Raw genomic sequence first — 15,891 nt, forward strand, 5'->3', positions numbered from 1 at the left:
GGTGACTGTATTTGGAGATAAAACTTTTAGGAGGTGATTAAGTTAAAATGAGGCTGTTAGGGTGGGCCCTAATCCAATATAACTGGTGTCCTTATAAGAAGAGGAAATTTGGACACACAAAGAGACACCAGGATTCTCTCCAATACAGGAAAGACCGAGTGACAGAGAACACAGCAAGAAGGTGGCCATTTGCAAGGCAATAGGGGAACCGCAGGAGAAACCAAACCTGCTAATACCTTGAGCTTGAACTTCTAGCTTCCAGAACTGTGAGAAAATAAATTTATGTTGTTTAAGCCACCCAGTCTGGTATTTTGTGATGGTAGCCCTAGCAAGCTATGACAAAAATATAGCTAAGAGAAATTAAAGAAGATACAGTGTTTATAATTGGGAAAATCAATATTATGAAGATGTTCATTCTTCTGCAAATTGATCTACAGATTCAATGCAGTCTAATCAAAAGCTCAGCAGGCCTTTTTCAATAAACTGAAAATCTGATTCGAAAATTTATGTGAAAATTTATAATAACCAAGATAGCACTGAAACAGAGCTAAGTCAGAGGATTTATGCTATCAATTTTCAAGGCTTAACATAAAGCCACAATAATTAAGATTGTTTGATGTTGGCATGTAGACAGACAAATATATCAGTGGAACGGAACAAAGAATTCAGAAATAGGCCTACAAATATATGGTAATTTGATTTTTTTACAGAGTTGCCTATTTTTTAAAAAGGTGCTAAAGCAACTAGATTAATCCCCCCAAAATGAAGCTTAACCCCCATCTCACATCAAACACACACATTAACTGAAGATAGCAACCATAAATGTCTATGTACGTAGCAACATGGCATCAAAATAAATACAGCAAAAATTGACAGAAGCAAAAGGAGAAATAGGCAAAAACAAACAAACAAAACAATCACAGTGGGAGAATTTTATATGGATTCCTCAGTAATTGATAGAACAAGAAAAAAATCTGTGCCATATAAAAGATTTGAGCAACACAATTAATAGACCTAACCTTAGAATATGAGCTATAAAACAATTTTCAACAAGTATCAAAGAACTGAAATCACTTAGAATATTATTGTGTTCACACAATGCAATTAAACTAGAAAACAGTGTCAAAAAGATATCAATAGATTTCTTATATGCAAGTAATACACTTCTAAATACTTATGGGTCAGAGAAAAATCCCAATAGAGATTAGAAAATATTTGGAATTAAATGAAAATTTAAAAAATGAAAATGCTGCATATTAAAACGTGGGAAACAGGCAAAGTAGTGATTGGAGGGAAATTTAAGTCCTTAATTGCATTTGTTAGAAGAGAAAAAAGGTAAAAACATTAATGAGTTAATCAACCATCTTAAGAAATCAGAAAAAGAATAATAAAATAAACCCAAGGAAAGTAGAAGGAAGGAAATAATAATTTTAAGAATGTAAAAGTGAAATAGAAATCAAACTTCCAATAGACAAGATCAACAAAACAAAAGTTGGTTCTTTGAAAAGACTACAAAATTGATAAACTATTGGCAAGACTGATGAAGAAAAAAAAAAAGTATGTATAAAAATAACAAAATATTATGAACAATTATGCCAAAATATTTGAAATTTTAGATGAGATGGACAAATTTCAAGAAAACAAAATATAACAAACTGATACCAAAAAGAAATTTTAAAGTATTGATAATCCTATTGATATGAACTTGAATGTGTTGACTGATTTTTGTGATGGTTTTGTGACATTTTCCTGTTTCTTGTGACCACTAGTGATTTTTTATTGAATGCTAGTCGCTGCAAAAGTCTGGATTTTACTGTCTTCTTTTTAAATGTGTTGAGTTTTATTCTGGCAGATAGTTTAGTTATTTGCAGGTAAGTCTGATCCTATCAAGGCTTATTTTTAAGCTTTGCCAGAAAGATATATCTAAAAGTAGCCTTTATCCTAGGGCTAGTTTAGCTTACTATAGGTCTTTCCCTAAGCTTCATTCATCTTCACTGTATATATGCACAGCTTAGTATTCAGTCAAAAACTCAGAATTATGAAGCAATATGTTTGCATAGCTCCCTTCTCTCTAGTCTTCCCTCCCAATTCTAACCACCAGAGTTTTCCTGAACTCTACTTTCTGTGTCATCTGCTGCGCTCTGCTTGGATATTACCTCCTGTGCCGGAACCCAATAACTGCTTCCAGGCAGAAGGCCTTCTCTCATGATCACATTGTCCAATGTCTGAAAACAGATTATTCATATATTTAGTCCAGTTTTCTAGCTGCATACAGCAGGAATGATAGTCTGGTACCAATTACTTTATCATATTTGAAAGCAGAAGGCTATATCAAATTTTTTGTAATGTTTTCAAAATTTATCTGGGTGGTGCAATATATACTTTTTTTGTATTTAAAAATAAAACCTAATGTTCTTTTTACAAAAGAAAGAATGTCTTTAACCCAAAACATCAAATATACAAATATATATATATATATATATATATATATATATATATATTCTCATAGTCTTAGTTAGTGGTTTAAAAAAAAACCAAGTCTGCAAGAGTAGCAATATGACATTATTGTCTGATCAGTCTGCTTTTCTCTTTCCTTTCCTTTCCTTTCCTTTCCTTTCCTTTCCTTTCCTTTCCTTTCCTTTCCTTTCCTTTCCTTTCCTTTCCTTTCCTTTCCTTTCCTTTCTTGTTGAAAGTATTACAAATGTCCTCCTTTTCCCCCATTGATCCCCTCCACCCTGCACCTATCCCCCCAGACCTTCACCACACTATTATCTGTGTCCATGGGTTATGCATATATGCATATAAATTCTTAAGTTAATCTCTCCCCACCCACCCACTCACCGCCATCTTCCCTCTGAAATTCATCAGTCTGTTCCATGTTTCTATGTCTCTGGATCTATTTTGTTCATTGGGATTTTTTTGTTCATTAGATTCTACGTATGAGTAAGATCATGTGAGACACTTGTCTTTCTCTGACTGGCTTATTTCTCTTGGCATAATACTCTCCAGGTCCCACCATGCTGTCTCATAGGGTAAGGAATCTTTTGTTTTACAGGTGCATAGTATTCCATGGTGTAAATATCCAAGAAGATGCTTGATATGATTTCAGTCTTCTTGAACTTGTAGAGACTTGTTTTGTGTCCTAACATGTGGTTTATCTTTAAGAATGTCCCATGTGCACTTGAGGAGAATATATATTCTGCAGCTTTGGGGTGAAATATTCTGTAAATGTCAATTAAATCCATCTGATCTAGTGTGTCATTTAGAATCACTGTTTCCTTATTGATTTTTTGTCTGGAAGATCTATCCAGTAAAGTCAGTGAGGTATTAAAGTCCCCTACTATGACTGTGTTGCTTTCCATCTTTCCCTTAAAGTCCTCCAGCAAAAGCAGCTTGGATGGTAAATGTCTGCCTGAGAAAGATGTCCTCTGCAGTATGGGGGAATGACTCAGCAGCTCTCTGAGCTCTAGTCTCCAAGCCAGCACCCCTAGATTCTCCTCACACAGCTCCAGTCCACTCTGCCCTCCTTCTGCCGAAGCCCAAAGTGAGCGGCTGTACACAAAACTTTGTGCGTTGGCCCTTTAAGAGGTTGCCTGCATTTCCAACCGTCTCTCCCTGGCAGACAGAAACCCGGCTGCTTTTCACAGCAGATGTTATGTGGGCACCTTTCTCGGTTCTGGCGCTCTGGCTGGGAGGCCCAGCTTGGGGTTTAGACCCCAGAGTTCTCAGTGGGAAACAGCCCCAGCTGAGATAGCCCTCCGGACCTTCAGCTGCTGCCTGTGGGAGCCCAGCAGTCCTCTCTGCCTCCACACTTCCTACCAGTCTCTGTGTGGTCTCCACTTTTCCTCCTTGGTTATGAGGGTGCTCTCCTGCTCATCTGCAGTTGCAGTTGATTATTCAGGGTGGTTTTTCTATATTTCAGTTGTAATTCCATTGTGGTCCTGGGAGAGCGTCAGTGTAGCTTCCACTCAATCTGCAGCCATCCTGTAATGCCTCAGTCTACCTTTCCTGATTCAGGTGCAGGAAGAATGTGGACCAACAGCATCCACAGCATTTGAAAAGATGCCCACAAGGCTGCAGCTGTGCTCAGTACTGAAGTGGTTAAACTTCCTCATGTAAGAGCAGAGCACTTAAATCATAAGAGTTACTTAACATTCAGCTTAGCTTTATGGTGATTTAGAGTTTGTTTAATTAGTATTTAGAACTGCACACTGTTTATAGCTATTGGTATTTCAATAGATGCTTAAATGTTCGAACATTTAAAGTTTAATAAGCCTTAGTTCTTTGAAGAAAAACATTGATGTAATTAAATTTTCAATTATTCTGTTGTTGTTTTTAGGGTCTATGCAATTAATAAAAGTTAAGGCATTTAACAGTACTCATATAAAAACCTAGTCAACCGCTTAACTAATTAGCTAATGCTTATAATAGATATTTTTTAATATAAAAGTCTCACATAGGCAATCACAACTTTTGAAAAGTACATATAATGACACATAAGAATAAATGAAAGTAGCTTTGTTTCAGGATTATTCTGTGTGGATCAATTACGGCTTTCCCCAAACCATTCTTATGCATCGATACCAATTACTATTTGTTTGTTTGTTTGTTTGTTTGTTTTAATCATGTGGTCAAATTAAAAACACTGAAGCTATTGTTCTTCAGAGCTTCCTTGCCCTTAGCACATTCTAGAGGATCTTACATGCAAGTTGGAAAAAAGAAAGTGGCAGATGTTTTTCAGGTTGAATGTAGTCTTATTTTAATTAAACACTAAATTTAAAGTGGAATAGGAGAAAATTCTCCATTCCCAGATCTTTGCTACCCTAAGATCAGCAGTAGAATCAGTATTACATAGGAGCTTATGATACATGCCCCACCCCAGAACTACTGGATCAGAATCTGAATTTTAAAAACATCCCTGTATTTAGTGTGCACATTGAAGACTGCAAAAGCTTCAAAAGCATGATCAGTTTACTAGTCAGAAAAGAAACATGCCAGACTTTACTTGGGTGGAGGGAAGAAACCGACAAAGAAAAATTCCACTTTAATTTCCTAGGATGAAGGTGGTGTGGTGACCTCTACTCATGGCATAAAAGAGGGGCACTTTATCAAGTTTGAGAAGCAGGCTAACCAAGAAAGGCAAGTTCAGATCCTAAAGAACAAGAATTTAAGGGGCAGAAAAAAGAGAAGCTCATAAGGGGGCCAAGAAGTAAAGTAGAACACTAGGAGGCTGGAGTAGGAAAACCAAGAAAAGAGGCATTTCCTGAGGATATCTCAAAACACCAGTATCAGGTTTTGTTTCTGGTTTGGTTTTGTTCTGTCGTTTTGTTTACTACTAGATCACAGGCTTGTTGTAAAAGAATATGACTCAGGAACAGCCAGATAGAAGAGATACGTAGGGCAGGGCCAGAAATGATGTCTACAAGGAAAAAATAAAGGGACTGAGAAGCTTCTGGTGAGCTTCACCACATGGAGAGGAGTTTCACAGTTCTTTCAGAAAGTTTAGGAAGAAATGGCATGGTATATATAGAAAACTAAGCCAAAGAATGAGGTGTTAGTTAAGAGATGATTGAGTCCTGACCCAAAAGTTAAATGAAAAATAAAATATAGCTGTAGTGTACCACATGGCTCAGCTCTGAATAATATTTACATGTTCAGATTAATATAAATATGGAATATTTAATTAACCCCAAATTGTGACAGAACAATCGTGGGAGAATATGGGACGGGAAGTATGGGTGGATGGTAGAGTAAGGGGAAAGGGTGAGGTAGGTAGAGGAAAACCAAATGCTCATTTTCCATAAAAGTGAGAAGATTACATTGGACAATGAAAAATCAAAATTCATAAGTATAAACTTGTTACTTTGAAGAAGCTGCTAAAAGAGGGGAAATTGGTTGTTTCTAGGGAGCAATACTTGAGGGTAGGGTGTGGTGAAGCAAGAGACTTTTGAATTTTGCAGAACTATTATAAGTTTTAACTATGTGTGACATTAAAAAACTAAAACTAAAACAATACATATATATGTAAGTAAATAATTTGAAACAACTATAAAAATCAACCAAGTAAAAAGGAAGTATTCTGGGAATCCTAATACAGGATGTAGATGAGCAAGATTCCTGTGGACACCCGGTCCTCTTTACACTGGTTCACCACATCGCCACACCCACCTCCACCTTATTTCCTTCTCAGGCCCCTAATCAGCACAATTCCTTGCACTTAGATCTCCAGAGATGAAGCCACCAATGAGCATAACTAAATATTGCTCTCTGCACCATCTAGGGACTAAAACAAGAAATAGCCTTGCTGGCGTGGCTCAGTATCCACCTCTGATCCAGGAGATCATGGTTCGATTCCCGGTCAGGGCACATGCCCGGGTTGCAGACTTGATCCCCAGCAGGGGGTGTGCAAGAGTCAGCCGATCAATGACTCTCTCATCATGGATGTTTCTGTCTCTCTCTCCCTCTCTCTCTGAAATCAATAAAAATATATTTTTAAAAAAACAACAAGAAATAAAACTGGGTCTCTGCCAGGTTTTACACAAATTCTATTTGAGAAGCTGTTATGAGCAGGAAACAGATAATATAAATGAATTACAATTAAGTACTAATTTGTATGGTACAGAGTATATAGAGTTCAGAGACATGTCAGATCAGAGAGAATGTGCTTAGAGCAGTGAAAGGCAAAGTGGAAAGTGGTGAGGAAGAGGCTGGATGTGGAACTTAGGCCACATCATTGCAGTGCTCTGTGAGTCATGTCAAGGTTTGGGGGTTTTATCCCAAGTGTAATGGAAAACCAATAAAAGGATCCTAGCCAAGGAGTGACAAAATAGAATCCCAGCCAAGGAGTGAAAATTTTTAAGATCACTCTGATCACTGGGTGAAGAATGGGCTGGAGGGAGGCAAAAACCAACAGGGGGAATAGTAAAGAGGCTATTAAAGTGGTTCAGGTAAAATAGTATGGTTGCTTTGGATCAGGGTCATGGCTGTGGAGATACAGATGGTTAAAAACTCATTACAGAAATAGAATCAATAAAATTTGCTGATGTCTTCCTTGTGTAGAGGATAGAGGGGAGGGACTAAGAGGAAGAAACAGCTAAGGATGACTCCCAGGATTCTGGTTGGAACAATTGGGTTGGTGGTGGTTTCACATTCCCAGATGGAGGAAGACTGGAAAAGAAAGGTACAAGTTTTATTTTTTTATTTTTGAAATATGTCTTTATTGATTTCAGAGAGAGGAGAGGGCGAGAGAGAGATAGAAACATCAATGATGAGAGAGCCATTGATCAGCTGCCTCCTGCACGCCCCCTGCTGGGGATCAAGCCTGCAACCCCAGCACGTGCCCTGACCAGGAATGGAACTGAGATATCCTGAATCATAGGTTGATGCTAAACCGCTGAGCCACGTGGGCCAGGTGAAAGGTACACGTTTTAGACAGGAAGGTTAAAAGTTAGGTATTGAACAAATTAAGATGCAGATACTTGAGATACCCTACTAAATTGTCAAGTAATCAGTTGATTCATTGTCCTCTCTGTATTCCATCTTTTAGGACACCACATGGGTTTGGGGCTCAGCAATGAAGTCTAGTCTAGAGCCAGTTTGGGGGATTGTTAGCATATAAATGGCACTGGAAGTCATGAAAATGTGTGAGACCATTTAGGGAAGTGGTTTTCAAACCTGGGTTGCGTTCACAGTGCAATTTTCAAGATTCCATCACAGAGCGTTTCTGATTCAGAAAGTCTCAGTGAGGCCCAGCAATCTGCTTTATTAAAAGCCAACTAAAAGGTTCTGATGGCTGGGAGTTCAAGCTCAGACTGGAATGGTTTAAGCACAATCCAAATATGAGGAAGTAGCAACATAAGTAGCCATTTTTCTCCCAAAGTTGGAGAGAGAGAGGTTCTTATTGTTGGGGGTGGCATGGGGGAGCAATGTGGGGTCAAACAGAAAGTTACATTTCTTTTGTATTGTTAGTTTGGTGTGTCGTTTTTTTTTTAAGGTGGGAGACACTAGAGCAGTAGTTCACCTTCTGAACTTTCAAAAAAAGTATCAATGCACAGGCTCCATCCCAAACCAGTAAATCAGAATCTCTGCAGGTGGGGCCCAGATAGCAGTTTTTTTAATTTTAATTTTATCTTCCCTCCTCCCCCAAGCATTGTTTTTACTTCCCCAGTGCCTGGCATAGAGTATGTCTTCAATTCATGTTTGTTGTTGTAAAAAGTATTGCTGGCTAGTTAGCAGATGATGTAGAGCACAGGAAACCACTGCACGAATTGTGAAGTTTATGTAATCCAGTTTCCTTACTTTCAAATGGGGGAAATGAAGCCCGAAAGGGGAATTCCTAAAGTCCCTCGGGCTTGTAGTGGCGAATCAGGACCAGAATCCGGTACCCCAACTTTCAGGTCACAGGATTTCAACAATCTTCATTTTGATCGCTCCGCAAACCTCCTCACCAATGAAGACTCAGATTGTCTAACAATACCTCCCCCTCGACACCCCATTTCCTCAGTCACTAACCGCCTGTGCCTTCCCTTTCATCAAACCCATAGTCACTCACAAACCCCCCTCCGTCCCAGACCCATCCTCTCAGCATCAAGCGACCGCCTCTAGCCCGGCGCCGGGACTTTACCGATGGGACCTAGAGGCCCTCCGGGCGCTGGCGCCGCTCGGCCGCCGACTCTGCGCCATAGCAACCGGTGACACATAAATCGGCCGGCGGCAACAAGGGGAGAGGAGTTTGGGGTACAGTTCTGTTTTGCATTTGCTTTCCTTACCGCTTCCCGTGCCTGATGCGTGACTTTTAGGGTCTGGTAAGAAAGCTCCATCAGAAACTGTGTTAGGGCCGGAGAGAAGAGAGAAAAGAAGCCACTTGCTGATCTACCGGTAAGTACATCCAAGAAAGGCAGCTCGGAGAAACCTGAAGCTTAACCAGCCCGCCCCTTACAGGATTGGCCAGAGCCTAGACAGATCAGCCAGTCACTGGGCAGAGATGGATTCTTTATCATGCCAATCAATGATAAAATTAGCATGTTTAATCCAGAGCGTTTGCCAGGCGCTGACCAATCAAGAGACCGAGAGAGGATGATTGGCAGGGCTTGGGGCGGGGGTTGCAATTGTTTTGGGTCTTTTAATTCTGTCTCCATAATATGCAAGCTAACCGAAATTTATGTATCATCGAATTTGTCCTTGATTTCGGCAGCTGTTCAGGCCTTTGTGATTCAATCCTTATGTTCCTAAGACCCTACTTATGACATCCCTTCTTCTCTAGGCCCCCCTCTCCCTCCCCATTAAACTTAAGATTTGGTAGTTCCTGCTTTACTTTGAAATTGCCTATGTGTAGTCCATTTAGGCTGAAAAAAAAAAAAAAATCTGCTGTGGACTTTTTTGTTTTGTTTTGTCTTGTTTTGTTTTCAGGGGCATTCTAGGATGCAGACTGTGTATCAAACTTTTCCTTCTCCTTCAGTTCCCTCCACATCAGATTTATTCTCATTAGAAAGGGACAAATATGGACTTTACATTTACCTCTGCTCCATTTTCTTCATGTATTTTTAAAAATATATATCTTTACTGATTTCAGAGAGAGGGAGAGGGAGAGAGAGAGAGATAGAAACATCAATGATGAGAGAGTCATTGATCGGCTGCCTCCTGCCTGCACCCCACTGGGGATCCAGCAGGCAACCTGGGCATGTGCCCTGACTGGGAATCAAACTGCAGTCTCCTAGATCCTAGGTGGATGCCCAACCTCTGAGCCACACCAGTTGGGCTACCATTTTAATGTCCATGGGATTTGTAGTGATGTCCCCTTTTGTTTCTGGTATTAGTAATTTGTGTCTTCTCTCTTTTTTTCCCCCTTAGGTAGCCATTTATTGAAGAATCTGCATCATTTGTCCTGTGGAATTTCCTATCTACAGCTGTTTGCAGCCTTGTGGTGTGGTTTAACAAGTTCTCTATTTTGCATCTCTCTTTCCCTTATTTTCTGTGAGACATAGTCTTGATTAGACTTTTGAGCAAGAGCATTTCATGTTACTTCCTATTGTACCATCTTCAGGAGGCAAATAATACTTGGTTGCCCCACTTTTACTGATATTAAAATTGATCGGGTTGGTTCATGTGTGTCATCATGATCCATCCACTAGATGCCAGTGCACATCCCAAATTATGACAACCAAAAATGGTTCCAGACATTGCCAAATGCCTTATCCTCCCCCCCTCCCAGGGGTAAAATTGCCCCCAGATTAAAACCATTTTTTTCCTCCAAAAAAAACAACAAAACCCCATCATATTTATTTAGTTTAACATATCCCTTGATCTAAAGAGAAAGATGTCAAAAGAAAACCTAAGACATATACATAAGCATGCACCCCCACCCCCAACCCAGATAATTTAATAATAATAATAATAATAATAATAATAATAATAATGGAGGCAAAGTTCTAAATAGATAAAGTTATCTTTACTTCTGGAAGATATTTCCATGTCCCATTCCATGTCTTTTTCCTCTCAAGGCTGGTTGGGTTCTCAGATTAGCAGCTCTTTCCCAGCCAGCCCCTGAGCCTTGGTTTTTCTTTTTCATGCTCTTTAACATGGGCGAGTTTTTCAGCATGTCAGGCAAGATCAGAAAGTGGATCTTGCTGCCACAGATGTATACCTGCTCTAGCTGTGCCATTCAGCATCTCTGTAGGGCACGGTGATGTTGGACATCTAGCAGTTCCTGTTGTCTGTTTTGTGAGCTTCCCACCTTATACCTTCCTGGTGTTTGTCTCACATCCACCGAGTGGCCTGCTTTCTGGTGCAAAAGGCAGGCTTCCCGCTCCCAGAATGGATTTTTAAACTGTATCAATTTATTGCTTGCTAAACTATTAATGATTGCAGACAAAAGAAAATCTTCTCTCTTTTTTGAAAAAATGTGTTTATTGATTTTTTTTTTTTTTTAGAGAGAGAGAGAAAGAGAAACATCGATGTGAGAGAGAAACATCGATGGATTGCCTCCCTTATGTGCCTCCATCAGGAATCAAATCAGCCACCTTTTGGTTCACAGGACGACACTCCAACCAACTGAGCCACACTGGCCAGGGCAAAATCTCCCCTCTTCCTAAGAAAATTTTATTTTTTCATCTTTTTATAAAACACATTAAAATTTCTCATGCTTGAGTTTTGAAACATTGTTTAAATAATTAGGGAAGTAACAAAATTGTGTCTGGTGTGCACACTAAGGATGCTTCCAAGGCATATTATTTGATGTATATGACACGGAGCACAAGCTTACCACTGTTTCTCAAGGCATATTATTTCCCAAGGATTGAAAAACAGAGTCCAACTTCAGTTGGAGAAAATGAGTTACTGCCCTCGTTCTTTCTCTTACAGCAAGGATGTTTCAGAGGGTGAATTCTGAGTGTTTTTTAGTCATAAGACTTTTATTTTATTCATTACTCTCTTCAAATCATACATTAATCCCTCAGTCCTATCCCTTTCTATCAGCCCCTGCCCTAGTAGACCCTCTGGAATTCTGTTTTCACCACCTCTCTTATGTCAGACCATCTTCAGCAGAGCTGTGCTAGGCATGCAAGAATGAGGGGCAGTTTCAAGAATGGCAAGAAATGTACCTGCCTAACTGCAAACCCTGTGACAGTGAACTATAAGTCATCTTTAAATATATATTGTTAAAACTCCCTTTTTTATATTATTAAAAAATGTATCTTGTCATTCTTTAAAAACTGTCAACTCTGTCAATGGAAAGGGAAAAGTTTTAATCATACAGACACTCCGTGTTGGTATAAATCTCTCTCTGCCAACAATTGTTGGTATGGAAGAGCTTTTATGGGAGCTTATCCAAAAAATTAAGCGAAATCTGGTTTTTGCCCCATCGCTGTTATCAGTGTCATTTTCCAATTTACCCAAAATGGTACCAAAATGTTTGCAGTCTCCCTAATTTCCCCTCCACAACCCTTCTCTTGCTGCTCTTGCTACAGCGCCGTGTAGCAGCTCAGAGTCCCTCTCGAGAGCCACCAGGGCCGGGATTGGAATCTTTACCGCTTACAACTTTAGGAGAGGGATTGGACCTGTTCAGGCCTTGTCTCCTCATCTGTAAGACAGAAATAGTAACACTCTCTTAGTGTTGCGTGGGAAAGACTACGTTAGCAAAGTTTCCTTGATTAAGAGATTGTTTGCTTTTTGCGTTTTTGGGAGAATGAATCATCAACAAAACAAAGAATCCTACCCATATTAGTTTGAAAACCGAAGGGAGTGGATTTTACTGGACGGATAGCTGGTAACTTACATCATCAAGCCAAGGGAACGTTGAACAACAAGGCTCCGAAAGGGCAGATAGCAGCTTCAAGGACCTCTGCAGCTGTTCCCTTCACTCACAAACGTCCTGCCATTAGCATGACTCATCTTCAAACTCCCTCAGCCTGCACATCTCTCAGCACACATTTTCACGAAAAAGAATCTGATTGCTTCCCCCTGGCTAACAGATGGGCTTTTCTCAGCTGGTGATGCGCCACGTCCAATCAGTTATGGCTAGGGAGGAGGCGCCCGTGACACAAATAGGCTTGCGGGGCCAGGAGGAGAGCAAGGCTGACACGCACGCCCAGAAGCATGTGGTTCCAGTGCTCACAAATGCCTGGACATAATGAGCACTTAGCGTGTCCTAGCTATCGTTGTTGCTGCTAGGGAACTGTGTCATTTTCAACCTCCATGCCTTCTATTACACTTTTTTTTTTTTTTTAACCTCTGCAGTGTCATTCTTCCCCTTTTTGAATGAAAATGAAATCTTTGCTTTTCATTGATCCAGAAAATATTTATTCCATACTTAATAGGAGTCAATGTTCTTGGCAGTAGGGATACAGTAGAGAACAAAGTTTCTGCCTTCATGGAACTTATATTCTAGTGAGGGCTGGGGACTGCAGGGATAATTACCCATACACCATGAATTCATATAATTGGGGTAGTGAGAAATTCCAAAACGAAGACAAATCAGTTTGAGGAGATAGATAATGATTGTGGGGGAAGAATAAGAGCTAAATGTGGGCAATAAAACAGGACTTGTGGACTGTGATAAGGAGTTTGATTTTGATTTTTAGACTAATGTAAACCAATTGAAATATTTTGAGTAGGGGGGTTGGTGAGATCAGATTTATATTTATAAAATATCATAACAACTGTTATATGGAGACTGTTTATAGTGGAACAAGATAGAAAGCAAGGAAGTAGCCCTAGCTGGTTTGGCTCAGTGGTCAGAGCATCAGCCCTCAGACTGAAGGGTCCCAGGTTCGATTCTGGCCAAGGGCATGTACCTGGGTTGCAGGCCCGATCCTCGGCCTTGGTCAGGGTGCCTGTTGGAAGGCAGCCAATTGGTGTGTCTCTCTTGCATCGATGTGTTTTTTTCTCTCCCTGAAAAGCAATCGAAAAAATATCGTAAGGTGAGGATTAAAAACAACAATTGATACACAAGAGACAATTTGAAAACTCTGTGATCATCAGAAAGAATATATGCACCCCTATGTTCTTAGCAGCACAATTTACAATAGCTAAGATCTGGAAACAGCCCAAGTGCCCATCAGTAGATGAGTGGATAAAAAAGCTGTGGGACAATTACACCATGGGATACTATGCAGCTGTAAAAAAGAAGGATCTCTTATCCTTTGGGACAGCATGGAGGGACTTGGAGAGTATTATGCTGAGTGAAATAAGCCAGGCAGAGAAAGACAAGTATCACATGATCTCGCTCATATGTGGAATATAATGAACAAAATAAACTGATGAACAAAATAGATCCAGAGACGTAAAAGCATAGAACAAACTGAGGGATCTCAGAGGGAAGGCGGGGGTGGGGAGTGGGTGGGTAGAGATTAAACAATATTTCAACAGTTATAACAAAAAGCTTGAGAGCACATTCATGAGCAGATATGTTGAAAATATCTATATTTCTTGATTAAGACATTTTAATGACAGTGTCTTCAAATTCTTATAGATAAAATTGATAAGAAATTTTACATTTTTACATCATTCAAAAGTTGAAATTATATTTTAAAAATCAAACAGCCATTCTTTTTCTCACATTAACAAATATAATTTTGAAATTTTTTATGATAAATAAAATAGGCTTTAGATTCCAGTTGTGCACATAGTACAGGGAGTTCCATATATCTATTTCCTTTGTTATTAACAATTTGTATTGATATGGTATATATGTCACAAGTAATGATCAAATATTGATATATTATTATTAACTAAAGCTTATACTTTATTCAGGTTTTCTTAGTTCTTGATTAATGCCCTTTTTCTATTCCAGGATCCTAGCCAGCATACCACATCACATTTAGTTGTATGTCTCCTAAGTTCCTCTTGGTTGTGACTGTTTTTCTGATTTTTCCTGTTTTTGATGACCTTGATACTCTTAAGAAACGCTGGTCAGGTGGTTTGTAGAATTCCCTTTAACTGGGATTTGTCTGATTTTTTTCTCATGATTAAACTGAGGTTATGGGCTTTTTGAGAGACAGATCACAGAGGTAAAGTGCCATTCTTATCACATCATATCAAGGGTATATACTATTATATGGCTTATATCTCATCAAAACCTGGGAGGTGATTAAAAACAACAACAGTCTCACGACAATCTCTGTGATAGAAAAATGAATGAAAAACAGACTTACAGCAGCCCCAACAAACCTCCCATGTTGATTTTTAGTCATCTGACCTTGTTTTCTGTCATGTCTGATCATTTGTGAGTAAATGATGAGCATTGTGTATGAATTATATGTTAGTTTTCCCTTTTATTAATTTCTTCTCTTATGTTTAATATGTCCTTCCTCTTACTTTCCTGAGCTCTATTTTTCTGTTCTGTTTCTCAAAGTTGTTTAGGTCAACTGAGTGCCAGCCTTTTTTCTTTTATAACATACACATTTAAGATTTTCAATTTCTCAGTAACCATGACTTTAGGTACAACTCACAAATTTTAATATGTAGTATTTTTGTTATTGTTCAGGTAAATAGTTTTAAATTTTTCATTGTGATTTCTTCCTTGAGCCACAGATTTACAAGAGTATTCCTTAATTTTCAAAAATATAGTGATTTTCTCCTTATTTATTATTGATTTCTAGCTTAATTGTGCACAGAACATAATCCGTATGATTTCATCCCTTTAAAATTTGTTAATACTCAACAACAAAGCAACAAACTACTGATTAAAAAATGGGTAAAGGCATTGAATAGACTTTTCTCTAAAGAAGATATACAAATGGCACATAAGCACATGAAAAGATGTCCAGCATCACTAGTCATTAAGGAAATGCAAATCAAAACCATGAGATATCACCTAACACCTATTAGGATGGCTACTATAAAAACCAGAAAATAACGAGTGCCGATGAGGATGTGGAGAAATTGAAATCCTTGTGCACTGCTGGTGAGACTAAAATAGTGCAGCCACTATGGAAAACACTATGGCAGTTCCTCAAAAAAATTAAAAATAGAATCACCCTATGATCCAACAATTCCATTTCTGGGTCTGTACCCCAAAGAAAGGAAAGCAGGGTCTTGAAGATATATTTGTACACCCATGTTCATAGCAGCACTATTCACAGTAGCTAAAAAGTGGAAGCAACCTGCTATGGACTGAATGTCTGTGTCTCCTCAAAACCCGTTATGTCGAAGCCCTAATTTCCAGCGATGGTGTTTGGAGGGAGGGCCTTTGAGAAGTAACTGGATTTAGCTAAGGTCATGATGGTGCAGGCCCTATTATGGCATTAATGTCCTTATAAGAAGATGAAGAGCCCAGAGCTCCCATTTCCCGCTATGTAAAGATACGAGACGGTGGCATCTGCAAACCAGGAAGAAGGCCCACATCAAACCCCACATCTGCTGGCAACTTGGACTTGGACTTCCCAGACTGCGGAA

General features: G+C 39.2%; 1 protein-coding gene across 3 annotated transcripts in view; it reads right to left on the reverse strand.

Moving 5' to 3' along the window:
- KATNAL2 (katanin catalytic subunit A1 like 2) overlaps window positions 1–8,929 on the reverse strand; it is a 59,847-nt gene extending 50,918 nt beyond the window's left edge. The window contains exon 1 of one of the 3 annotated variants that reach the window (XM_081149566.1): window positions 8,769–8,929. In XM_081149566.1, the coding sequence (XP_081005692.1) occupies window positions 8,769–8,819 (51 nt within the window). In that variant the 5' untranslated portion in view covers window positions 8,820–8,929. The remainder of the gene's footprint in view (window positions 1–8,768) is intronic. The other 2 variants (XM_081149565.1, XM_081149567.1) reach the window with 2 other exon arrangements.
- Window positions 8,930–15,891: the final 6,962 nt, after the last annotated feature.

This window comes from Miniopterus schreibersii (genome assembly GCF_964146895.1).
Source record: "Miniopterus schreibersii genome assembly, chromosome: 10".
Classification (NCBI taxonomy): domain Eukaryota; kingdom Metazoa; phylum Chordata; class Mammalia; order Chiroptera; family Miniopteridae; genus Miniopterus; species Miniopterus schreibersii.